At 34.3% G+C, this 26,800-nt stretch overlaps 2 protein-coding genes across 2 annotated transcripts; one reads left to right on the forward strand and one right to left on the reverse strand.

Moving 5' to 3' along the window:
- Positions 1–7,728: 7,728 nt before the first annotated feature.
- LOC147076840 (uncharacterized) lies at positions 7,729–15,100 on the reverse strand. The gene is made up of 5 exons (XM_085940937.1): positions 14,898–15,100; positions 13,354–13,485; positions 11,430–11,555; positions 8,241–9,383; positions 7,729–7,761 (listed from the first exon to the last, which is right to left on the reverse strand). The coding sequence occupies exons 1-5, from the start codon at positions 15,042–15,044 to the stop codon at positions 7,729–7,731; spliced, it is 1,581 nt and encodes a 526-aa protein (XP_085797063.1). The 5' UTR covers positions 15,045–15,100.
- A 6,875-nt stretch (positions 15,101–21,975) lies between these two features.
- LOC147076841 (uncharacterized) lies at positions 21,976–25,882 on the forward strand. The gene is made up of 2 exons (XM_085941373.1): positions 21,976–23,503; positions 25,300–25,882. The coding sequence occupies exons 1-2, from the start codon at positions 22,643–22,645 to the stop codon at positions 25,651–25,653; spliced, it is 1,215 nt and encodes a 404-aa protein (XP_085797499.1). The 5' UTR covers positions 21,976–22,642; the 3' UTR covers positions 25,654–25,882.
- The last annotated feature ends 918 nt before the right edge of the window (positions 25,883–26,800 follow it).

The raw sequence follows: 26,800 nt of genomic DNA on the forward strand, positions 1-26,800 counted from the left end.
AAATGGAACAATTAACTCCATCTATGAATGATAAACTGACAATGATCGAATATGAAACCTATTCTGCACTGACATTGAACAGCGTTCGAGGTTAGTACATTTTATTATGATAAACTCAAGTTGAGGCATCGTTAAGCATTAGAATAATATATTTATATAAACGACATGTTGAAAACATAAAATAAACAAAATATCAGTAAAAAAATATTTCACAGACTTTTGAATTTACATGTGCATAATTATGCACAATTGGTCTCAACGTCACTATATAATATGCCGAATGCAGAAGTGTTATATATTTCTATATCGGTATAAAACACCGTATTTCAGCAAAAATGTATGATCCTACCAATGAAGAAGATATGGAGAAGCTTTTGGAGATGTTGGACAAAAGTTTTTCTTCTTCGGCCATATCCGCCCCTTAGTTGGAGCAAATGGACACCACGCGGTGCCTCCAAGAATCCCTATCGCTTGCCATTCTTCTTGCTTCATTCCATGTCAAACCAGCATCCCGTAACTCCGCTATATACACTCTATAGATAGTATTTAGCGGCCTTCCAGGATGCCGGAATCCGGTCGGTTTGGAGAACAGGCAAGTCAGGTTGAGGTTCTCTTCTGGCATCCGCAGCACGTAGCCGAGCCAGGTCCAACGTCGCCTCTTCACTCTCGGTGTGATGAGAGACTGCTTGATTTGTCTGATGATGAACTGGCAGATATCCCAACACCTGTGGTGCCGTCGAGAAGTCGTGTAGGTACAAACCGATAGAGTTTTCAAGGTTTGGCCGATATATAATGCCATTAGAAAACGATGGCGAAGATGAGATGGATTTGTACCGCTTCCGCATGAGGCTGTCAGGGTCAATGGTAAAGGCCAATAAAACTATAAATAAAAAAAACCTGGCCGCCCTAGTGATATTAGTTACAGTGAGCCTCGAAAAAAGGCTAGGAAACCAAACGAAGAGGTAAAACCGATTCCTGAAGTTCAGTATGACCGCATTGATCATATGCCACATCTGGACCAGAGTAAAGAAGCGAAAAGATGTAAAAATAATATACCTATGTAATAGAAAAAAAACACATTTTTACTATGATAAGAGTAATATTCATTTATGCATAAAGAAGGAGAGAAATTGTTTAGAAACATATCACAGAAAAACATAATTAATTGTCAACATTTATGTCTCTAGATCTTAAATTTCAATAAAATATAATATGTTAAGTATTTACTGTACTTTTTATTTCTTGAATATATTAATAAATAGCCTTAAAATTAACAAAACAGGCAAACATTTAATTGGTGTTGCAATACTTTCGAGTACCAATTTTGCAACGCTTGAGACCAAATGTGCATAATTATGCCCATGCTGGAAAACTAGGAAAATTCAACGAAAAAAATAAAATAAAAATATTTTTGTCTTATTTGGGTCCATATCACACGGAATCAACATAGAGATAATTTTTTTACCTCTCAGAATTAATTCAGGTCTGAACGGGTTAAGTACCTACATAACAAAAATAATGACAATTATTTTAACCATGGTATTTCTTCAGACATATTTTCATTTATATTATGATGTGAATATTCCTATTCTTAAACAGTCATTCAAATTCGCATCGGTACCATAAATTCTTTTAATTGCAATGTTATGTTTAATAAACTATATTTTATTCAACGAATTATTCACAAGATTTGAGAATGTAACATTATTTATTAAGCATAGGTACATATTTTGAAAATACCTCATATATTATATTATATAACGGGACTCTAAACTGCATCCACTGCTTTACCAATACATAATTGATGCATGTGCATCATGGCGCCCACAAGGGGGGGCTGACAGGGCTCTAGCCTGGGGGCCCGGCGTGGTGGGTCGATCACTTAAGCGAGATAAACACACACTACAAATTCGCGCTAATAGTAATAAAGTCGCCTGCGGTGCTATTTCAAGAATGGTATTTAATTTTTAAGTATTTTTAGTGTTTCCTGGCTAATATAAACGGCTATTTGTCCAATACGGCGAAAGGCCGTATGTTACTTGGCTATCACAAAAGGGGGTCGCGATCACTGCTTCATAATAAATGATACCGTACCGACAATTCAAGTTGATTTATTTAAAAATGCCAAAAATCTCGGAAAATTCTTTATTTTACACAGAACCTGCAGTTTCGTAGAATACAATGTGTGGATCACTATTGTAGAACATTACACGGATCTTAACCTTAGCGATAGGTAGGGGGCCCGCATCAGGATATGGGGGCCATGATGTGCATCTTATCCGATTACGGCGATATTAATTAGTAGTTTGTTGTATAGTTGAAGCGCTTAATAAATTGATAATTTTTGGCAATAATTAGTTTTGACTAAAATCAAGGAATCGATTATTTTAATAATTACTCATGTCTGACCTTTTCATACCTTGTAAATTATTCGTCGAATGAAATAAAAGATTATTAAATTATTATATGGTTGGACATGACCTCCACAAAGGGGGGCTGACAGGGCTCTATCCTAGGGGCCCGGGCTCTGGGGGGGCCCTACGTGGTGGGTTGACCTGATAATTGAGATAAACACACATCACAAAGAATTTTCCCTAATGCGGAAAAAAGTCGCCTACGGCGCTATCTTTGTAAAGTTTTAACATTTAAAAATGTCCAGTTGTGTGATGTAATTTTTTATTACCTATTGTGTGTCGATATCCGACAACTCCATGATTCAAATGGATTTATTCAACATTACAAAAAAATCGCTAAAAATACACCAGATACCCTTAATTTTATCTGAAACAACATTTAGAAAACGATTCTGTGAAAAGTCCCATTGCCTTTAACCCTAGCGCCCCCTGGGGCCCCGCTTCAAGATGTGGGGGTCATGTGGTTGGATATAATTATCTTGCATTAAACTATATTTCAATTTTCATGGTGATCTTCTGATAAGGATCTTATATAATTTTTGTTGTAGCTTTTTTAGTTCTCCAAAGTAAATAATATTCATTCTCATATGTAGGCAAAACATCGTTAAACATCTGCAAAAACAAAAGAGTTTTAATATTTTTATAGATATGAGAGAAGCAAGGATGAATAAAAGCATTCAATTTATCATTAAGATATTTTTATTAATATGTAGGTATCTATCTATAATTAGGGAAATATTTGACAGTGTATATCATTGACAATCTTGAAATAACTAATCATATAATTACTTAAGTTATTACAAAACGTAAACTGTCATCAAGGTGATAGTCTGTGAAATCTGGATTTTATTCTATTTGGATTTAATAAATTTTATAATATAAGAAAACGAAGATCAACATCCTTTAAGCATGAGTATATTTCTGGATTTAGTACTTTCCATACCTATATAAGAATATTTTAATTGTGTTAGCTTTATGTCATTTTGCAATAATTAAATCAACTGTAATCATTCGAAATTCCCCACATTGTTAGGTTAGGTTAGGTTTTCATTTTTGAATTTTTCCAAAATCAGCTATGAAAATTGAATTAAAACACATTTACTGCTGACCAGATAATTACTAATTAATTACCACATTTAAATAATTACCATGTTAATTATATCTAATGGCCAACTAATGCTAACGCGCCAGTCGCGATGTCAGCACTAAATGAGTTAATGTTCATAGTGAATCTAATGAAATTGGAGACCGTATAGTATATGGTCATCTCTTTCCAATAAAAAAGCTAACGGCGAACTGTGCTACGGTGAAATTTTTTACGTACAAATTACGTGTGACCACACCAGTGACGTAGCTAGGCAAAGCTAGGAGACAAAAGTTACAACTGTCTCACACTTACAGCTCTTAACAACATAACAAAAAGAGCTTAGAAAGCTTATACTAGTACATCGAAGTGCATGACACTACTTGCAGGCGGCAATGTACTCGTATTATTAAAATAATTACAAGATAAAATGAACTTTTTATAATATAAGTACAACGTTTTTAAATTTTGTTGAACCATATAAACTTGACTTGACTAGCTTAAACGATCAAAAAAAGTTGTACTTGACATGTCATATTAATTTCCATAGTAACGCACGTATATATCGATAATTTAGTTGCTAGGACACCAGATCCCTAACAACCAATAATGGTGTCGAAATAACTTTTCATACAAAACAGAATTAACTGAAAATGAAATCAATTCTACTTAAAGGTGGCTAAAAGTATTTAAAAAATGCATTGGCATCGTGTTCTGATATATTCTAAAAGTTTCAAATGTCTAGCTAGTCGGGAAGTTAGTAAAAATCGATTGCAAGATTTGTACCGGACAAATTAGAATACGTGCTAAGAAAAACGTTGTAATTAAGGAGAACAACACTTAGGTGCTGCCAGAGTTTAACCTTTCCCTTACCATGGTAAAAAAATTACGCCCGATCCCATGCCGTCCACTCAGTGTCCCGATGGAAATTTGGCATTTTAAGGCATTTTAAAAGCTAATTGATTGCTTCAAAAGGTAAAGTATGTTTTTAAATACTATTTAGTCATCGTTTAACATGTTATTCTGTGTATATGACATGCAATTATCTTATAATCGTGTATAATAATCGAACATCGATAAATGTACGTCATAACCAAACCACGGCATGTCTCGATCTGTTTTAAATGGAACAACCAACACACGCTGTCATTTCACGGAGAGTGGGGGTGGCTAATTCATCCGAAGCGAACGAGGGATGTTTTTAGGTAGCATAACATCTGCATGGACTTGCGTTATCACGTTTACCACATAAAATAATAGTTATAATTTTGCAATATCGATTCCCTGTATACATAATTTTAAAAATTGTGATCTTATTGTATCATGTTATTAGGTTTTATTAAAAATCGGATTTTAAAACACATTAAAAATATACTTACATAAGAATAATTAAACAACAAAAATACTCCGATCGTATAGTTTCCACTAAATATATTTTAATATTATGTTTATTATGTTGAAATAATACACATTAAAAAAATTAAATCACTACGTTACTTGAACCTATATGCACGTATTAAGTCTATATCTCTTAGACTATAGATATATCACACCTACTTTTAGATAATTTCATAACAAGAGGTTTTATAGTCAATAATAAAATACATAAACATATATTTAATGTAATATTGTATCCCCAGAAAAATCTACTTTTATACATTATGTATAATATGATAGGTACCGCAATTTAATACTTATATATTATAAACTTCTATTAAATTTTCATTATCCGAAATATTATTGTCGTTCACTTCAAACTCAATATCAGAGTCATCACAAAACTCCTCTGCAGCCACCCTGATTTCTTCCTCTGTTAAATATCTTCTCGGCATGATTAAATATTTTCAAAAATATTTGTCAATTTGATAATCGACGTGTAGATGATGGGAGTACGCACAAATCTAACCGTTCGACTGCCTGCTGTACACCCAAATAATAGTATGTTTTTTTAGGTCGCTCGAAGTTTTCAAATACACATGGCCCACAAACCGATGTAATTCTTACATACCTGGCAATAAGGGTTTGTATTCAAAATCCGGGTAAATTTATTTTTATTACGGGCGCAATAAAACTGAGCCTTTCCGGTCAGTATTTTGAAATAAACGGCATATAAAGCGAAGTTGACTTGCTAAAATGAACACTTATAACATTACATTAAGGGTTGCTTTGGCGTTTATCGTCAGATGCATTTGAAACATTTATAATTCAAGGTTCGATATGTTGAACAAAGACATAAATTTCTATCTCTGACTAACAAATGACATTTTAAAATAGTGTCTCATGTTTACATTACTATTATGCGCGTTTCTCTAACATATATCTTTCTAGATAGCCCTGTCACTGTCTTATCAAAATATTGATTAGACTTTCGAAAAATGATTAATTTTACATATAAGACATTCAATTCAACTACCGACATATTTTTCTTTTTATGCCTAAATATTTTATCTACAAATAGCTAAAAGTAGACGTTTATATACATAATAATAAGTGGGGTATCTATGATTTAAGGTCATTTCTAAACTCCGAGACCATCGTGGCAACGGGAGTGTTAAAAACGTATTTTCTGTCGATTCACTTTTTTACCAAGCACAGGACTAAAAAGTAAACGTGTAGAGTGAGCAAGCTAAATTGTATTAGCTTATTTAAAATTAGTTATCAATAGTGGTATATTACACTTAATTAGAAACTTAAAAATATTAATCTAGCACTTATACTAATTTTGATTTTCACTTGTAAATAGCATTATCCCACCACACCACATTTGCTACGATAGACTGTATCTACCTCATTAGAAGTACTGGAAAAAGGGAACAAAGAATTAATGGGAATTGTAATACCTAACGGGTGTAGAGTAACAGGCAACTGATCTCGAGTGTGGAAGAAATGGGATAAACTTAAATACGTGTCGAGAATACGCTTGTCATTTGTTCTGACAACAGATCATGGTTTATGCACAGATGCTCATTGAATATTGATGTAGATAATTCAAGGTTGCAACATACACTATTGCACGTCTATGTGTGGTTAATTTTCATATGACACTCACACATTCAAAACCCTGCGTCAAAATTTTATGTAAGTATATACTTTATTTGAATACATCTCATGCATATACAAAAAAAAATCATTTTGTAAAATCAACTATTAAAACTGAATAAATATTCATAATCATCATCATCATCAGGGGCGCGACAACCCGGTGTGGGTCCTGGCCTCCTCCAACAGCTCCCTCCACCTGTCCCTATCCAGTGTGGCCGCTTTCCAATTTGGTACCCCCAGAAAACGGCAGTCACTGGCAGCTCCATCTAACCAGCGAATCTTTGGCCTCCCTCTTCTTCTACGTCCTATTGGATTGCTGGACATCACTCTCTTTGCCGGTTCATTGTCATTCATACGGTGCACATGACCTATTCATCGCAGTCTCCAAATCGTAATTGATTGAACTGCGCTTCAATCTTCGTACAGCCCATAGAGCTCAGCATTATATCTTCTCCTCCAATTGGTGCCATCCCTGATCGGTTCATATATACGGCCGAGAATCTTTCTTTCAAAGATGTTCAGGGCTCGTTCATTTCGCAGAGTTAATGTCCAGGTTATTATATATAAATATTCATAATATTGAATCTTATAAAATTGGAGACCGTATAGTATACGGTCATCTCTTTCCGATAGAAAGCCCACGGCGAACTGTGCCATGGTGAAATGTTTTAGGTACAATTTACATGTAACCACTGCTCCCACAGTCACGTTGTACAGTCGAAATGAAGTCTTATTGGACAATCGCTTGACGTTGCATTTCCACTCTTCAGTCTACTGGCAAGTTCTACGTTCTTCTTATTTTCTTGGCAGCTGCTGATTCCCACGTACATACTCAAATTCCTTACCAAAATGTTTATTGGGTGTCTATTATTCTTAGACGCTCTGAAGTGCTTAGTTTTCTCAACATTTAGAATTATTCTTTTCGCAGCATCTTCCAGGGGAGATAGATATAGTGGTAAGTAGTAATTATTGATAAGATGGCTTTCATTTTATTATTTTATGAAAATCATAAAGCTTTCTCACTTATTATCAAAGAGCCAACACTATAATCGGGAAAATAACCACTATATGCCTTTTTAAATAACCAAGTTTTTACATTCTTAATCACGTTTCAATTCACTCAGCGAATTTTCTTTATGATATAACATTATATGTATCTTTAAGTCAGTGGTCCTTCTACATTTATAATCACACAACTTGCAATTGAACGGTTTTTCTCCACTATGAATCATTTTATGTCGTTTTAGATTAAAATATACTTTACATTCGTAGTTACATAGATTGCACTTAAGCGGATTTTCTTCATTGTGTACCATTTTATGTCTCTTTAAGTCGCTGATTCTTTTACACATATAATCACACGCATCGCACTTAAACGGGTTTTTACCATCATGTATCATTTCATGTATTTTTAAGTCACTGTTTTTTCTACATTTATAATCACATAACTTGCAATTAAACGGATTTTTTTCATTATGAACCAATTGATGCCTCCTTAAATTAAAAGGTGCTTTACATTTGTAATCGCACAGATTACATTTAAGCGGGTTTTCTCCATCATGCATCATTTGATGTCTCTTCAAATCGCTGATCCTTTTACATTTATAATCACACAACTTGCAAATCAACGGATTTTCTCCACTGTGAATCATTTTATGTATCCTTAAACTACCAGATTCTTTACATCTGTAATTACACACTTTGCAATGAAACGGGTATTCTCCACTATGTATCATTTTATGTATCTTTAAGGCATTGCTTCTTTTACATTTGTAATCACATAAATCGCATTCAAACGGGCTTTCGCCAGTATGGACCATTTGATGTAACTTCAGGTAATTAGCTGTTTTGCATTTATAATCACATTCGTTACACTGAAAAGGGTTATCTCCACTATGGATCATCTTGTGTCTCTTCAAATCGCCGTATCGTTTACATTTGTAGTCGCAAAAATCGCAATCGAACGGAAACTCTTCACTGTGAATAATTTTATGTTTTCTTAAACTACTTGGTTCTTTACATTTATAATCACACAACTTGCAAATCAACGGGAATTCTCCACTATGCATCATTTTATGTATCTTTAAGGCATTACTTTTTTTACATTTGTAATCACATAAATCGCATTCAAAGGGGCTTTCACCAGTATGAACCTTTTGATGTACTTTCAAGTAATTAGCTGTTTTACATTTATAATCACATTCGTTACACTGAAAGGGGTTATCTCCACTGTGGATCATTTTGTGTCTCTTCAAATCGCGCAATCGTTTACATTTGTAGTCGCAAAAATTGCAATCGAACGGAAACTCTTCACTATGAATGATTTTATGTTTCTTTAAGCTACTTGATTCTTTACATGTATAATCGCACACGTTACACTTAAAAGATTTTTCTTGGGTATGAACTCGCTTATGTCTGTTCAAATTGAAAATATCAGTTGTTCTATAGTTGCAATCATTGCAAACGATTTCTTTTATGTTATCTTCACCAGACGTGGTTACATTATGTGTAGTCTTATGCTCGTCGAGAATCCGTTGAGATGGGAAGAAAGCAAGACACACACGGCATACAAAATTCTTTGAATAAAAGACAACTCTGATCAATTTTAAACAAACTTCTTTAGCGGTTGCAAGTTTTATTTCCTTTTTAAAATCGTGCACGTCGATTTTAATGTCATCATTCAGATGCGTACAAATGTAATCAGATGATAAATGCTGACTTTGATGTAATTCAATGTTGTCATCGATTTTATTAAACACTTGGTAACTATCCGCAGATAGACCGTTTTGTTGTATGTCATTTGAATCAATTCCGCGTTCGTGTTTCAAGGTAAAGGGATGTATCTGAAATACATAAAACACAAAATAAAACATTTTGAAAATTAAATTTCTCTAAAATAATTATAATCTATATATATAACATGGTTCACGTTTGACGATCATTGCGGATGATTCCGCGCATGCGCATACCCCACGCATGCTCACTGCGCCCCTGAGTACTGTCATAATATTTACATATGAACGTAAACTGTCATTTAGAATAATTGAAAACGAACCGGTGAAATGAATGTTCCTGCAGTCCACATCATATTTGATAGTACATACTGATTGTAATAAACAAAGTGGTGTTTTGTGATTCTTGGTTACTGTTTCTGTGATTGCTATTTGACTTGACGCCATTTTGGAATGAATTGAGTATTTCACGTTCGGTGACACGTGTAAACAAAAGGTGAATGCCAGAATCCAATTCCCTGCGGAGGATCATCCGCAGTGTAAATGAGCCTTAAGTGGTGAAACTCTCTTCCATCCTCTATTTATAAATGATATGTCGTGGGTGTCTCGAACAGTATATGGTATATTTGGTTTTATACGGTAACAATACGATAATTTGATATGCGCGAGTATAAGTTCGAAGATACTGAAACTACGCCATAGTGAGACCATGAACCTGGCTCAATCGAATAACTCACTTGACTCTGAAAGGGCTTATGGCTAACCGTTTATCCATTTTCATAGTGCAAGCAAGACTACTGTAGTGAACTATGTGAATTAGGTCTCATGACGAAGCCAAGCTCGACTCAATTCTAATTGATAACTGAATCAATTATAAGAGGCACCAAGGCCAAATGGCATTTTATTCTCGTCATCTGTAGTGGGTACTATTAGCTAAAATTATTAATCCGAAAGTCGTAAAAATACAAAAAATACACGATTAACCAAACAGTAAGTATTAATTAAATAAAACACTGCCGGTTTTGTCTACTTTAATAGGATATAATCAACTGATGCAAAATATACAACATTTATAAAAAGAAATACATATTGACATTATGTAAAAATTAATTTTACAAAGATTTTCAGAACAAATACGTTTGTTCAATTGTATAAAATTGGACTTAACTAATTTGCATAGAATAATATAAATATTTTAATAATGTAAGTTATGAATAATTTTATCATTTACAGATTTAAAGACAATTCTTAAGTAGTTTTAACAAAATAAACACTCATTCATACGTAAATTCAATTCGTTAACATAGTCTACATTTATTTAATAGGAACCCTTCACCAATGTCAATAATTTAAAATTAATACCGTTAAAAAAAACCTTCATCATGATTTCTGTCAGTGTGGGAGTAAAAAATAACTGACAATAATGTTGCACATTTTGTTTTATAATGGTAATATTATCGTGGATCCCAAGTTTGAATCTTTGGTCTGGCAAATACACCTATTGTTTTTCAATTAGTGTTTGGAGTCAGAGTATGGACCTAATATTATCATGTTGAGCAAGTCGCTTACATCCATTTTTTGTAAAAACAAGAATCTGTTGATACATACCTACTTGTAGAGGTAAACCCAAGTCTACAACCGACGTATTATTGTCTGTGGTCATTCGTGTAGCACAGAAAATAATACTAAGCGGAAACGAGAGCCAATAAATCAGTTGCATTCTAGGCATGAAACTGTACAGTCAGAAATTCACTCGCGAATCCGTGAATATCCAAACTCATCAAAATTCATAATGTAAAATCCTACGTAATCAACTTTCAATATCATTGTATCTCTATTCGTAATGCCGTCTACAATCTAAAATGATTTTACCAGAATATAAAAACAAACAATGTCAACGCTGTGTATTATTTCAATTGTGCCCCGAGCATATCATCACACACACGACGCAACCTTCAGCATAATATAATATAAAATATGTTGGATCTACACGTACCGAACAACTCCAGATCATACATCTATAACTCCACTCTGTGGAAGTCCATATTATGATCTTATTAGGATCGGACATGTTCAATATAAAGAAAAGAATAGTTGCAAGTGCTGGATTCCCTTTGTTATTAATAAAACCCTAAAGTATAAAAAAAATCAATGTACCTGATCAAGTGAATTTTTTGAATATGAACATCCTGGTTTCGAATCTTCGTGGCCTTCAAGACGTTCACCTTTAAAGTTATTTCGCTGGATGTCAGTCTCAGATTTTATATTAATCTCGGGAGGGTTCTGAAAAATAAATTATAATAAATAAAATATTATTAAGTTTCATTTTCTACTTCATCTTCTTCGGAACTAATAATGACAACATGAAATAGAAAGCCTGCTTGAATACTCTCAAAAGTCTCCAATATTACCAATATCGAAGGCGCATTTCAGTAACGTGTATACATTTATTGTATATACATAAATTGGAAACACTGCGCCTCCTACATTCGCGCCCATCTTACCACTAAGCTATACGTATCCTATCTAATTGCTACGAAGTTAACTAATGTTGATTACAATACTCGTTGAACCACTTTCAAATTGCTTTACTTATTGACAACGGCTTTTGTATTTTAAATGAATTTCCTAAATTTACTAACCGGTATCAGTATAACTCCAAATTTTTACGAACGTACTTGAACATGCTAATAACATAAAAAAAACGTAACATTCTTTTATTGAACATACATAATTTGAAAACACTTTTGAGATAAATATATATATATATTTTTTTTAACCATTTCCGATCCTAATAACATCATATTATGGGCCTCTACAGGGTGGAGGTTTTTGTATTAACAGATTTTGTTTTTACGATAAAATGGATGTTAGCCACTTGCTCAACCCATTAGGTCCATACTCTGACTCTACACAAATTTAAAAAACAATATGTGTAGTTTTCAGACCCAAGATTCGAACCTGGGACCCACGACGTTATAGGCCGACGCTTAAGCCGCGCGGCCATCGTTGGCCATAATTATTGTTACCAATAGAAAAAAACTTTTTGTACAAAAAAAAAATAAGTAACGCAATTTAGAAATTATTCCCCCTCATCACCTTAGTCGACCTATGGACTATGTGTTATCACTGTAATGTGTCTTCGCTATATCAAAACATTACATTATTTTCAGTTTAACGCAGCGATTTCCAAACTGGGAGGCGCGGAGTGTTGCAAAGGGAGGCGCAAAGAGTTTAACACAACTAATGTACTCACAAGTTTGAAGTTTGCAAATGCATAGTTTATAAAACGGCCGCTAGTTATAAACTACACATAAAAAAGTCCTATAAAAGGTTGTTTGCAAACTCTGAATTGTCTGAAAATATGGAGACTAATTTTATAATACCTCACTTCTGTACTATTGTGAAGTGCACTGGCTATCTCGTGAAAAAATGAAATAAAAGGGTCAAATCATAATGTTAAAATTTGAAGCAAATTTATCTATTTCCTGAGTTATTGGTTAGTTTGCTAATGCACTTTTCATATTATTTTGTTAACAGTAAAAAAAAGTCGCTACTTTATTTCAGGGCTATTAAAAATTTCAAATATGTGGTTGAAAGATCCTGGCCTGGGGTCCGCTTCAGAATGTGGAGCCCATGATAGAATCCATTAATTTTTGTCAATGAACGATGATGAAATTGGTTGACTACTATTAAAATTGATTGTGTTAATAAACAAGCTCATTCGTCGCATATAAAACAAATCTTAATTAAAAAATGAATTTAATATAAGTAAGTAGTAAAAACTTGTTTACTTTTATATTTTTTTTCATTTTTTGTATTAGTAAATTGTTGACTATTTAAAAAGGTGTCTGTATTATTTTATGAAATAAAGGGGGGAGGTGCCAAGATTAGATTTTTTTAAAAGGGAGGCGTAGTAACATAAAGTTTGGAAACCACTGGTTTAACGTAAGATTTTTCAATGCTGAATGCGCGTGGAGGTAGTTTGGAAGAGCATTATCTTCTTCCAGCTAATATGTTAGACGAAATTGTGGGATCCATATGCTACATCTGAAGATATGGTGAACAAAATAATACTCACTTGACTGGTGCAACCAATGGCAAAGTGTGTACCTAATGCGGTAACTGCATTAGGGGATATTTCATCATGTGAGCTGCTTTCGTATATACAGACGGTTTCTTTCTTGATTTGAACAGTATGTTCAACTTTAACCTGTAAAATAAAGACAATCATCAAATGAACAGACTATGCACGGGTAGACCATCGATTCCGAACCAGATCAAATTTAAATTTATTTATTTTACAAAGAAACAACATGGTAAACAGGTTTCCATTATGTTTCTTGATCCAAAATCTGTACCTATACAGAGCGGTTATCTACAATACCTAATTGGTAACTTACTTAATTCAAAATACATCCGATTAGAATCTCTAGAACAGGAAAAATATCGGTACAAATTCATTATGTGGAATACAGCGGCAAACACATTTAGAAAATAGCCGATAAACTGGATTATTAGTTAGGTTAACCTAACCTAACCCAAACTAACAAATAATCCAGTATATAGGGTATTTTCAAAATGTGTTTGCCGCTGTATTCCACATAACCGACTAGAACCAAAGAATGTATGGAAAGTATCACATGTTAGCTGTTAGGTACTCAACGAAATTTGACAGCTCATGTGCGGCCGTGTTAAAACCATTACGTCTGACAGTTAACTTCCAACTAACTGCTTGAATAGGTGCGACGACATAATATCATATTTATCACTTTTTTATTGATTTGGAGTTATGTGATATGTTAGAATACCCCTGCTCTGGACCGCAATGTGTGTCAGTCAAGTATAGGTGTTCTTAGCATGGTGATCGAAATATAACATCGTGTCTAATTGAACGCCGAGATTGGTACCTACCTAACAATTTGTAGAAACTTGTTTTTGTTGTTTTTCCAATGCGAAATGTTTGCGGCCGCGTGGATTTAAGTTTTCCTGGCCCTTTAAGGACAATGGCTTCAATACAGTTACCGCATTATACCAACCGCTAGGAATTATAAAAATAACATCCATTATTAGTGGATATAAATAAGTACTTACCTAATTTTACATCGCCATTTCCCAACTGAACTGTCAACTGAGACAACGGACAACTGCGGGTCTATAATATACACAAGGCTGCTTTCGGTTCGCTACGACAGCTAAGAAGGGAAGGAAAGTATCGAATTATTAACACTTGTCGTAACAATTACAATAATTTAGTTATAACTGTTACAATACATACGTACTATGTTTTAACAGCACCTTTCTTGGTTGTGATAAATTTTTAGACCGAGATAGACAGTTTTGACAGTTCAGACGGCTAACTTATTGTAATTGTTACAATAAGTGTTAATAATTCGATACTTTCCTACCATATTCAGCTGCCGTAGAGGACCGAAAGCAGGCTTGTGTATAGAATAGACCCGCTGAACTGATTGTCTAAATCTAAATACACCGCAATTTCAAAACTGGACAAACTGTAACTGAAAGCTCGACTGCACGGACAACAGAACTGACAGAAAAGACCTTTTTAATAAATACATTGCAAAACAAACATAAAATAATATTGTACAACAAACATAACCTTACTTCGTATAGTTTTGTAAATTCGTTTTCTTGCTTAATATATGGCATTTCCGTCGGTATTTTCTCGTCAGCACTGTTCCCTGGGTCATTACGATATTTTATGTTAGATTTTTGCTCGTAATAATCATCTGATTCTGTTTTTATATTCATTGTTATCGTCGGCCCTGTGACGTACAACAATTTTATTTTAATTATTTTTCAAGACTGTATTGCCATTATAATTAAAGGAAGGGAAATAATACCATTATTAAAAATAAATTAGAAACGGTTTAATAATAATTGTATTACTAGCTGAGCCAGCTGGCTCTCGCCAGTCTGTCTCGCTAGGTCTTGCAGACAGCTTTTCGTCATGATGACATGGTGTTGGATTTTAATATAATTTTAAAGTATGTATAGTTGTCCCTTCGGGATGGATTTTCATTCACGTCAGACAGTTTGACATTTCGCTGGTTTGTCAGTTTTACGATTTGCATGTCGTCACTGCCAATACAAATTTGGAGTCATATGCGTAGTCTATTCTGGAGTCTGGCCTTCACAATATCGTCTGACACCACTTCAGGCTGCTAGGCCTAGCAGAACAGCTGTCAATCGCCGATTGCTACCAATGACATTTTAATTTTAATACAATATATTATTATGTGTAGGTATGTGCATTTAAATATGATAAATAATTATACATCTCATTCATTCGAATATATAGCAATATTATGTGATAATCATAAAAAGCGATCCAATATATCCAAATATTAATCTCTTTCGGGACCCATTTACATAATAGAAAAAGGTTAGCAGCATAAAAAACAAATTTAAACATTGTTTTGTTTCATTGTCTATAAAAAATAAATGCTTGCAGCCATAGAATAATATTAATTAAAAAATCAAATTTTGAATTCAAAATTAACCTTAAATAATATAGTTTCCCGGTGCGGGACATTCATATCGAGACAAATGTTGATAAATAATAAAGCAATACATGTTATATCTGAGAGGAATCGACCAATTCTGATAAGAATAGGGATTTATAAAACCTAAAAATGTGGAATCAGCTTGGAGAGGCCTTCATCCATCAGTGGATTCATACAGGTTGATGACGATATTGACGATATAAATGGGTAGGTATATAAAATCACAAATTTAAAAAAATATAGCAGTTTATATGACTAAGAAAAGTAGAATTAGGTTGGGATAACCTTCATCCAGCAGTGGATTGATCTTGGTGGATGATGATAATGACGATATTATGAATGGGTAAATATAATATCAGCAATTTTGATAAATTTAGCAATTCATATGACCGACAGTAATACAAACAACTTAGAGAGGCCTTCATCCACCAGTGGATTGATTCAGGCTCATGATGATAATGGCAATATAAATAGATATAATATCACCGATTTTAATAAATACAGCAATTCAAATGACATAAAGGAGTAGAATCAGGCATGGGAGGCCTTTATCCAGCAGTGGATTAGTTCAGGTCGATGATGATAAGGACGATAGAAATGGGTATAATATCACAAATTTGTTAAACCTATAGTAGTAGAATCAGGTTGCGGAACCCTTCATCCAGCAGTGGATTGATGATGATGATGAAATTCAAGACTGTCAAGAATACAATCAACGTAGAGAGGCCTTCATCCAGCAGTGGATTTAATGAGGCTCGTGATAATAATGGCATTATAAATATAAATAGGTGAATATATAATAATTCATGTGTAAGTACGGAGTACAATAAGGCTGAGGAGGCCTTCTTCCAGCAGTGGATAGGTCCAGATTGATGATGGTAAGGATGGTAAAAACAGGTAGATATTATACAATATCACAAATTTCGTTAACTATAACAATTCGTATTCATTTATTTCATTGTTTGCAATGGCAACTTAATATGACTATATTGTAATCTATGGAAATTAGTAGCCTAGGTAATTATTCAATAAAAAAGTGTTCGTGAACAGCCACAAAGAAGTATTTAAAAAAAATTGCTAATAGAAATTTCACATTTTTTCGATTAATTCTGCAAATTCTAAATTTGAAATCTGACACGTCAAATGAACTTGTTTTGCGAAAGAAAACAAATGACAATCTAAGTCTATTAGTTTGACAGATAAAAAGCAGTGACATGGTTTTAGATTATATTTTCGTAGTAATTAATGAGGAAAGATGTATTTATTTCTTGTAGCACGCCTATGTGCTACTTACAGATTTGAATAGTTTGGTGGAACATTAATTCTGATTTGTGAAATATAAAAAGTATTAAGTGACAATATAATCAATTTGCCGTAGATGGCTAGCAAGATGCGAAGATGTATGGTGACGGATGTAAAACGCGATTTAAAAATGATTTTATCTGTGATTGTGTCGAGTTTTATCAGATTGTGCCCGATTCAAATGGAAGTAGATTCGGGACTCCAAAAATTGAAGTGAATTCCTTTAATAATCAACAAAACGGTGTTTAAATAAAAAAGTTGACGTATTTTCCAAAATCTCTTATGATAATAATATATAGGAGATTCTGATGGGATGAAAATACGTAGTTACCTAGGTAATCCGTTGTTGACATAATAATATTAAAATATGATTACCTAGGTACCGCTTTAAATAATGTAGGTAGGTATTTTAGATTTTAGAGTAAAGTTCACATATTTTATTACCACAAACACGCACACAGGGTCAAGTTTCCACGAAAGAAATGGAAAAAATGAAAGGAGTTTTAACTACATACCTACCATTAAAACTTTTATTAATCAATGTCATGTTGACTTAGAAGTCCTTGAGATAAGGTTTGTTCTTTCTTCTTTGCGTGAGGTGTTATTCTATTAATTTATATCCCTTTTTCTTATCGTTGGTCCTTTTTAATTTACTGGTCACAAAAGAGATGGAAAAAATACAAAATATTTTAGGTCAATAGAATAATCTTTCTGACTTCTGATTTTTTGACTTCTGATTTTTTTGACTTCTCAAGGATTGCCTGCATTCCTCACGGTATTTTGCAATACGCAAAACTTGTGGCTTCAATTACCTACTCATATAGATGCAAATATTGGCGGCATGTTTGCTGTAATATTCCGATGCGGCATGACTAACATACACGACAGCGCGGACGACACAGACGTACACTAAGTGTACGGCCTCAGTAAGCGTTGCGTGCAGCGCGGCGCGCAGCGCAGCGTGCGGCGTTCTCTGATCTGTCCTTAGTGCACAGTGAGCGTTTGGAGCGTTTAGCCAAAGTGAAAATTTTAATAACTCTGGCTCTCTCGCGTACGGAAGTGTATTGAATGTGTTCTTGGGAGTTTATATGCAAATAGGTGTATATTAAGTAAAGCGATAAAAACGAACGTGGAACATGCTTGTCTAATAATAATAGCTACATGCATTTTACACAATGTTATAAGAGATCTCGAAGGCAATTTTGATCATCATCCACAATAGATTTCTTAGATTTCTCTACTTAAGAACATACGGGTTCTTTCCTTGTGATAATGATAATAAAATGAATTTCCCGACTCGTTTTATTCTGGGTATGCTTTCAATGCAATCCCTGTCCACTAGAAGAGTGATTGCTCTTTTAAAGCATTTCTTTTAACTTCTTCGTGGGTTCATTTACAATCCGTAATACTGGCAAATATTAATTTTCATGTTCCCACCAATATTACCCGTAACTCTACGGTTTTCATGATACCTCGTCGCAGGACAGATGTTATGTTTCATGATGCTGTGTATCATGCGATTAACTTATTTGATGGCACCATAAAGGTTGATTTATTTTTTATCAACTATATAATGTTAGTAAACGTGTTAAATATGTTAAATTTATAATTATATATATCATGTTTTTTTAATATTTACATAAACACATGCTGTTTTTTCTGCTTTCTTGTTATATTAGTTGTTATTTGTAATTAAGACATTTTTATAATTTTGCATTTATTATGTATTATGGCGCATTGGCTAATCGCTGTAATGCCGTAATACTCTTTTTCTAAATAAATAAAATAAATAATTAAATAAATAAATAAAATCATTACATTATAAATAATATTCCTACAGAATCAACTACGAATAAATTCTCAGGTAATAGACGAAACAACAGTTCTTCCGTCACAGCGCGAGATGTAAGAAACCAATTTTCAACTATTTTTTGGAAAACAGAATAACTCCGGCCTGAATAAATTTGTAATGAAATACTTAATAATACAACGAACTTTATACTAATAAATAAAAACATTATTTTCCTTCAATTCCGACTTTTACTGCTAATTCCCTCCACCGAATAACGAAAATAATTTGCGCGCCGAACTAAACGCTGTTAAATTTCAAACTGGTTTGTCATGGGCGCGCGCGCTCGTCTGCGCGCTGTAAAAAACACAAACACCCCTGCTGTTTTTCATAGCCAGTAAGGCCACCTGCATTGCGTAACACGTGTTTGTCCTCCACGCTGCGCGCTGCGCTCTGCACAACGCTCGTCACTGAGGCCACACACTAAGAATCATTAAGCCTCATGCATTCGATAGGTAATAATATACATAGGTACGACAGCTCGCAATAGCTTGTAGGTAGGTATACCCGCAGGACAGCTGGTGATTTTGTACATACGTCACATTCGTGTCCCTCGATAAAAATTCATGCTTTGCGTTTCTTATTAGTGTGTGCTGTAAGGAAATAGATTAAACCCGTCCAGTCAATTTGGCTATAAGTCATTTTTTTAGATATTGTGTTATTTTTATACCTAGGTACTCACTTACAAAAAGTGTTGAAAAGTGGTGGTACCTAGAGCGAAAGACTAATAATTAGTACCAATATAAATCACACTGCAAAGAAGAGAAACGACAAAATGACCTTATACGGCCCAGAAAAAACTTTGACGAAAAGATCGCGGCGATGACAGGACAAGTCATTTATTTTATTTTGATATTTCATAAAATATAACTAAAAATATTCCAATTTATTGAAAATGGCAGTGTGCCATTGTATTTTTATCATTTCTGCTTTATCAAGTAAGTGTGGTATAATATCTTCCAATCCTGGCAATAGTAGCCACTAATACGAGCGAAGTCTTGCAATACGAGTAAACGCTTTGTCTCACGAGCATCACGTGATCGATAATTCTTCTCTCTCTCTCTTTCTCTCGCTGCGGGATTTTATGTAATGGTCTCCCTTGCTCGGTCTTAGTCGACGTGACGTGTCACTCGTATTATAGTCGACATCCGTGCAAGCGACTGTGTAAAACATTTTTTATTTTATCTTGTGTCAAAGTGTAGTGAATGGCGTTGCCAACTTAGATTTTTTTCTTACCGGATCTGCCTTGCAAAATACGCATCTAGCGAATGACATTAAATCTAGCATTTTTAAAACAACACACACATCTGAAAATTTCTCATAAAAACTTTAAGTTTATACTTAGGTACCAATTTCTTTGAAAATCAACATACTAGACAGGGAACTTAAATACCTAACGGGTGTGGAGAAGCAGGCAACTGATCTAGAGTGTGGAAGAATACGGCATAAACTTAAACACGTGTCAAGAATATGTCATACGTCGAATACTGACAACTACTCTCGGTGTATGCACTGACGCTCATTGAATATTGGTCTATATGAAGGTTTCAACACACATAATTGCACGCCAATAATGCGTGGTTCATTTTCGTAGGACACTCACACATTCAAAACCCTGCATCAAAATGTAGTGTATTGGGATATAGCCTATTGGAATTATATTTATTAATCTGTTCTGTGCTTGTGTCTTATAATATTTTACCAATAAATTACTTAAGCGTAACATTATTACGATAATAATAAGTCATGACTGGATTTCGTACATGATACATTGCTGGTTGTTTAGTTGCGAAATTGTTTTTCAATATACCTACACTAAAACCTTGGCTTGCGAGTTACTTGATGTGCGAGAGTGTTTTGCAAGGCGATCATTTTGATAAACACGAGCAAATTTTTGTAGAATAGCACCACCCAAGTAAGGCAGTAACAGTGCGTTATACAACCTCAGACCAATAATACTAAAAAGGGTTATTATCCAGTTATATGACGCACAGCTAAAACTCACTTATTATTAGAAATGTCATACCACTATCTTCCTTCTTAGTACGGTTACAAAATTTAAAAATAGCAAAAAAATTGACTAGTAACTAAGTAATATATATTTCAGCAGCATTTTTGCCTTGGACGTTGATCTGACAATAGTATATATCTGCAGTTTTGGCGAATTCTGGCTTATCGGTTTTTTTTGTACAAAATTTGGTGACGGATCGAAAATATTATTTCTCAACGAAAAAAATCCTAAAGTGCTCAAATTTGACGCGGAAAATAGTGTCTATCTGCATCAATGACATATTAAATGGACGACTCACTTCATACCCGACGCGCACGAGAAATTGTGCATGAAAGTCATTCATAGATGTATAGGTAGATGTCACGTGACCATTGACGTACCCGTTTCCATTATGCGATACAAGCTTCGAGAATTTATAGTAATATAACCTTTATTGTAATGGCGTATTAGTGTCATGACTCATTGCGTTAGAAACAGATTCTCGGTTACTTACGACTTCTCGGAGATTAGACGCAAGTGAGCCCAGCGAATCACAGGCGACTGACTCCAATGGTTCCTGTCATTCAATTGCATTGAATAAACATTCATCAATATCTTAAAATGGCATTTTATAAATAATAAATAGTACTAAGACATGCAAAGCGATATCCCATCTTTCTTGGAGTGTTTAGTAGATTTTTTTTACAATTTTTAACTATGCACATTGGCATTTTGTAACACAATAATAACGGTGGAGTTGAAACCTGACAGTCAGAAATTTTGTATGGGCAGACCCAGCGGTGTCGCCAGACCGCTTGCAAGCAGAATGTTCATTTGAGCGTAGGATACCGATATTAAAATATGAATTTCGCCACCCGGCAGACCCGACACAAAGTGAGTGTCATTTTATTTTCTAGATGCTTCGTCCATATTAATGTCATTGATCTGCATCGACTCATTTATGAGGTGGAAGAAGTGTCTATCGGCAGTCTTACAGTACATCTTGGATAATGTGATTTAATTTGTTTCTTTCAGGTCATGTTTCCCAATCGAACTGAAAGAATTTTGCAGTTAGCAATAGAGCAATATAAAAAAAATGAAGGAAGTTATGAGGTCTGCATTGAAAAAATACCTAATGATAATGTAGCCATTGATATACCGTAGGTACGTCAAACTAACAGGCGTGCACACTCGGGGGTGATCGGATCTGGAACCTCCCAAAAACGAAAAAAATACAAATTATTTATTAAGTAAATGACATGTTATTAGTTGTTCTTCAGAACCTTATGACTGCGAATCGTGATCCTGATGATTTTACTTTTAAACAGCCTTCTGAACGGGATGGCCCTACCTTCTTCTCTCGGCAAGACCCGTGACACTCATAATGTTAATGTTAATGTCATGCTTTAATGTTATTCTGATACGGCATGTTTAAAAGACAAGACAGCGCGGATGACACAAATGGACATTGACGGATATAATAATAATTATGACTGTTAAGTTATGCGCATTAGTTGCACCTGCAGGCCAGGAGTATATCGCTAGATTCAAAACACGTATCGGGAACGAATTACGCTCGCAATCCAAAGTTTTACTGTATTTGGTTCGTGAAAAACACTTCTAAATTCTGGCTTACTTTTTAGAAGTGCTACTTTCTAGTATATGAATATCTAGTATTCTTTCCTGCAAATTATTTTTGTCAATGGCAGTTGGCAACATTGGTAGTAACTATAGTCCAACAATGCCCCCCATGAAGAGAAAGGTTAAAACGGAAGGCGGTAAGAAGAGAAAGATGATTACACTGGAAGTCAAGAAGGAAATAATCAAGAAGCATGAACAAGGTATGCAAGTGGCTGACATCTCTAGGTTTTATAAAAAGTCTACGTCAACGATTTGCACAATATTAAAGAAGAAAGAAGAAATAATGGGGCTGGATGCAGCAAAAGGAGTCACGAGAGTTTCAAAGCAACGACCACGTATTTTGGAAGACGTAGAAAAGTTGCTATTGTTGTGGATAAACGAGAAAGAACTAGGAGGTGATAATGTGACTGAGAACTTGATATGCGAAAAGGCAAAGGCCTTGTACGCCGACCTTATAAGTAAACTGCCAAGTACGTCTATAGAAAACGAGGAAGGCTTCAAGGCGAGCAGGGGATGGTTTGATAACTTTAAGAGAAGAAGTGGCATCCGTAGTGTTGTGAGGCACCGAGAAGCTGCGAGCTCGGAAGTTAAGGAGCTGACCACCAACGAACTGATGGATCTGCATCGTGAGCAACAGCAAGAGGTTTTAGAAGACACCTCGCCTGAGGAGGAGAAGAAAAACACAGAGAAATCCCTCACGTCAAATGAGATTATGGAGATGTGTAAGATGTGGGAAACAGTGCAAAAATTTGTAAAATATCACCATCCGAATAAGACTGAAACAGCGCGGGCAATGAATCTGTTTAACCTCTATGCAATATCACATTTCCGCGAAATCCTTGAAATGAGGCAAAACCAAGTGTCATTGGACAGGTTCCTTGTGAAAGATGATTCCAATGAGTCAGCACTTAGCAGTGTTTCCGTAAGTGACAATAAAAGACATCATACACAATGCTTATTAAAAAATTCGAGTACCTACTTTTTTAATAAATTATTAATTCTTTTATTCAACGTATAATTCAGAAGATTTGAGAATGTAAGATTCTATGACCTTGTACAGATGGCGCGATTTGACACGCGCGAATTTTAGGTACATATTGTGAACTCATTGAACCATCTACATGTAATCGCCGCGTGTCACTTCTCGCGTGCGTTGAGGTACATGTGACCTCATTGAGCTGTCCACATCCACCCGCGGCGACACACGCGTCATCTGAATATATATATTGAACTATATAAATATATATATTGAATTAGAGAAATTAATTAATTAAAGAAAAAAATGATTATTATATATATTGAACTATACATTACTATATATTGAAGATTTTTTTCGACCTAATAGGATCATATGGGCTTCCACAGATTGGAGGTTTGTATTGACAGATTTTTGTTTTTACGAGAAATGGATGTCAGCCACTTGCTCAACCTATTACGTCCATACTCTGACTCATACACAAATTGAAAAACAATATGTGCACTTGTCAGACCCAGGATTCGAACCTGGGACCCACGACGCAATAGGTCAACGCTTAAGCCCCGCGGCCATCGTTGGTGTTATTGTTATTATATTGAACATACTAGGGTACATAATTTGCAAACATATGCACATACTCACTAGAAAAAAATTTGAAAGAAAAAAATGACTATACCCGATGCGACTTGAACCTGTAACCGCTGAAGTCGTGCCAGTGTGCTTTATCAATGAAAATAGGGCCATCTACGACTAATTTAATAACGATGATTTTAAGTAGTGGCTCTTACATTTTTAAGTGGATATATGCATGAGATGTTTTTAAATTATATTATAGAAACATTATATTTAATTGAAATATTAAAAACGTTTTTAATAAGTCAATTTTATATAAGTATTTTAGGGGTTTGGGACGAATATTGTTTCCCTTATTTCTTATAGGAAATTTAGCTTTGATTTACGAGTGCTTTGAATAATTAAAAACACGTTTAAGAAATGAATTATGCTCGTAATCCAAGGTTTTAATTTCTGTAGCATCATACAGTTAGATGATACTACTATAGTGTTTTCGAAATTATTTATGTTCAATAATTAGATTACATTCTTAAATCTTGTGAATTATTCGTTCAATAAAAAAATAGTTAATTTAAAATTATTAGCAAGTGCAAGTAAATTGCAACAAAAAATCTTGGAGTGATCCGTGATGTCGGTTAGATATTATTAAAGTAATCTTCAGAGAGTATTGAAAGCCATTAGTAAAAATGTGTCGAAATTAAGTGTATGGCTCCTTTAGCATAGTGGTCTATGTGCGTGGGCGCGATACCCAAGAGACGCAGGTTCAATTCCGGTTACGTTTTTCAAAAAGATTTTTTCTATTGGTTATAGGTACTTAATATATTTTCTCAGAAGAGTTTTCAAAGTTATGTAAGTATGTTCTATAATATATAACATAGGTATGTTACATTCTTAAATCTTGTGAATTATTTGTTGAATATAAAAATAGTTAATAAAAAATATGCTTTATTTGGTTATTTTAAATCACTACTTCAACGTTATAATAAATTCATACTGTGAAATACTTACCTATAGCATATTTATGTTAAAATGAGTACCTTCGTAGTTTGATGATTTCACTAAAAAAAGTTTTTTTAATTTTCGGCGGGGGGGGGAGTAATTTTAGGCTCAGACACCCTGGCTGCACCACCCTTGATGTGGACCTGACTATTTTGTTTTATTTGTTTCAGCGTTCAATGGCTGATGATGCAGACATCAATAATCCGCCATCACCTGTCAGTAGAAAGACTAACAACACATTACAGAATTCAAAAAAATTAAAATCCAAATTTGCACCAAACGATGCATTGCTGTTTCAAGCATTTAATACTGTGACGGAAATGTCAAAAATTATAAAAGATAAGGCAAATCCCGAAGAGTCTCCTCATAGTGAAATAGACAATTTTGGAAAATTTATAGTGTCCGAATTGCGCGGAATCCAACAAGCGAGCAACGATGGAATATTACGGAAAGCAAAGAGAAATATTCAGCAGGTGTTGCTGGACACATGGGACGTGGTTGACTCTCATTCGTTACTACCATGACCGTCTGGATGCACAAGCATTGCCGCGTCAGTTTAGAAGTTGTTGAACTTTCCTTACATGCACAAATGGACGTTAATTAGATAATAAAACATTGACATATAATAGAGAACAAATAACATGTTCTATAACTAGCATTTTACAAAGTGAACGATTTGTACATTTTTAAAAACCAATAGGCAGTGACGTCCCTAAACAAAATGCCGCCACATTTTTTTATACAATACTTTATATCATCCTTCCATGACTCCAATATCTAAGAAATGTTTTGTATGGATACATTACTAACAAGATATAGGTATTCCACTAAATCTAATTTAAATGCCATCTCTGCTTCAATAGACAATATTGCGAATCTACAGATTCAGAAAGGTACATTTAAAAATGTTCCTGAGTATTTCCAAAACTCGCGAGTGACTGACAAACATATTTGGATAATTTTTAAATTAGGTATGCACGTGTCATTACTGTTCACCAAGAACGTGACGTCCAAAGACAACGGAAGTAAACTAGACATCGCAAACCCGACAAAAAAGTCCTGTTAAAACTTTTATAGTATCTACCTAATTAATATTATTTTTCCAACCAGTGAGCTAAATTTTTTAGTGGGAAGATATTTCAGTTATTACTAAGTTTAGGTAGCTATCTATGTTTACCTAATGATTCTCTTTGATTTGCCGCCCTTTGGGTTACTGCCGCCCCCAAGCGACGCTCAATCTGCACGGGACGTCACTGCAATAGGCACCATTTATTTATTCAAAAAGTCGAATAAATTGTAAACTTTATGAAAAAAATTACAATTCCATTTATTTCACCTGTCCATTAGCTAAGGATACCAATGCTCCGTAAAACTTATCACAAAATATTTGAAATTTTTGCCATAATTTGCTGTCTCTTCACTTCAACTCACTGATTTTAACACGTTGAATGATAATTAAGCATTTATTCTGTGAGAAATACTCATTTTTTTACAAGATTTTGGTGTAAGTATGATTTGAAAATTGATGACTGGTTTTGAACTGCCTTTTCTACTGTCTAAACATATTTCTTCTCAGTTATATGTGGTCCACTTTAACCAGGGCTCGAAATTGATCGAAACGTCCCGGAGCGCCGTTCCGATTAATAAAATCTCGTAGGAAAATATTTTGAC

This window comes from Rhyacophila brunnea, unplaced genomic scaffold, assembly GCF_057557595.1.
Source record: "Rhyacophila brunnea isolate RB1 unplaced genomic scaffold, BYU_Rbru_1.0 scaffold_13, whole genome shotgun sequence".
In the NCBI taxonomy this organism is placed as follows: domain Eukaryota; kingdom Metazoa; phylum Arthropoda; class Insecta; order Trichoptera; family Rhyacophilidae; genus Rhyacophila; species Rhyacophila brunnea.

What these genes read in the sequence shown, in the direction of transcription:
- LOC147076840 (XM_085940937.1), bottom strand. Translation starts at nt 15,044, where the DNA reads ATGAATATAAAAACAGAATCAGATGATTATTACGAGCAAAAATCTAAC. An exon ending in CCATTGGTTGCACCAGTCAA is followed by an intron (nt 11,556 to 13,353) that starts GTGAGTATTATT and finishes TTTATTTTTCAG; the next exon opens with AACCCTCCCGAGATTAATAT. An exon ending in AATACCCGTTTCATTGCAAA is followed by an intron (nt 7,762 to 8,240) that starts GTGTGTAATTAC and finishes AATGATTCATAG; the next exon opens with TGGAGAAAAACCGTTCAATT.
- LOC147076841 (XM_085941373.1), top strand. Translation starts at nt 22,643, where the DNA reads ATGGCAGTTGGCAACATTGGTAGTAACTATAGTCCAACAATGCCCCCC. An exon ending in CAGCACTTAGCAGTGTTTCC is followed by an intron (nt 23,504 to 25,299) that starts GTAAGTGACAAT and finishes TATTTGTTTCAG; the next exon opens with CGTTCAATGGCTGATGATGC.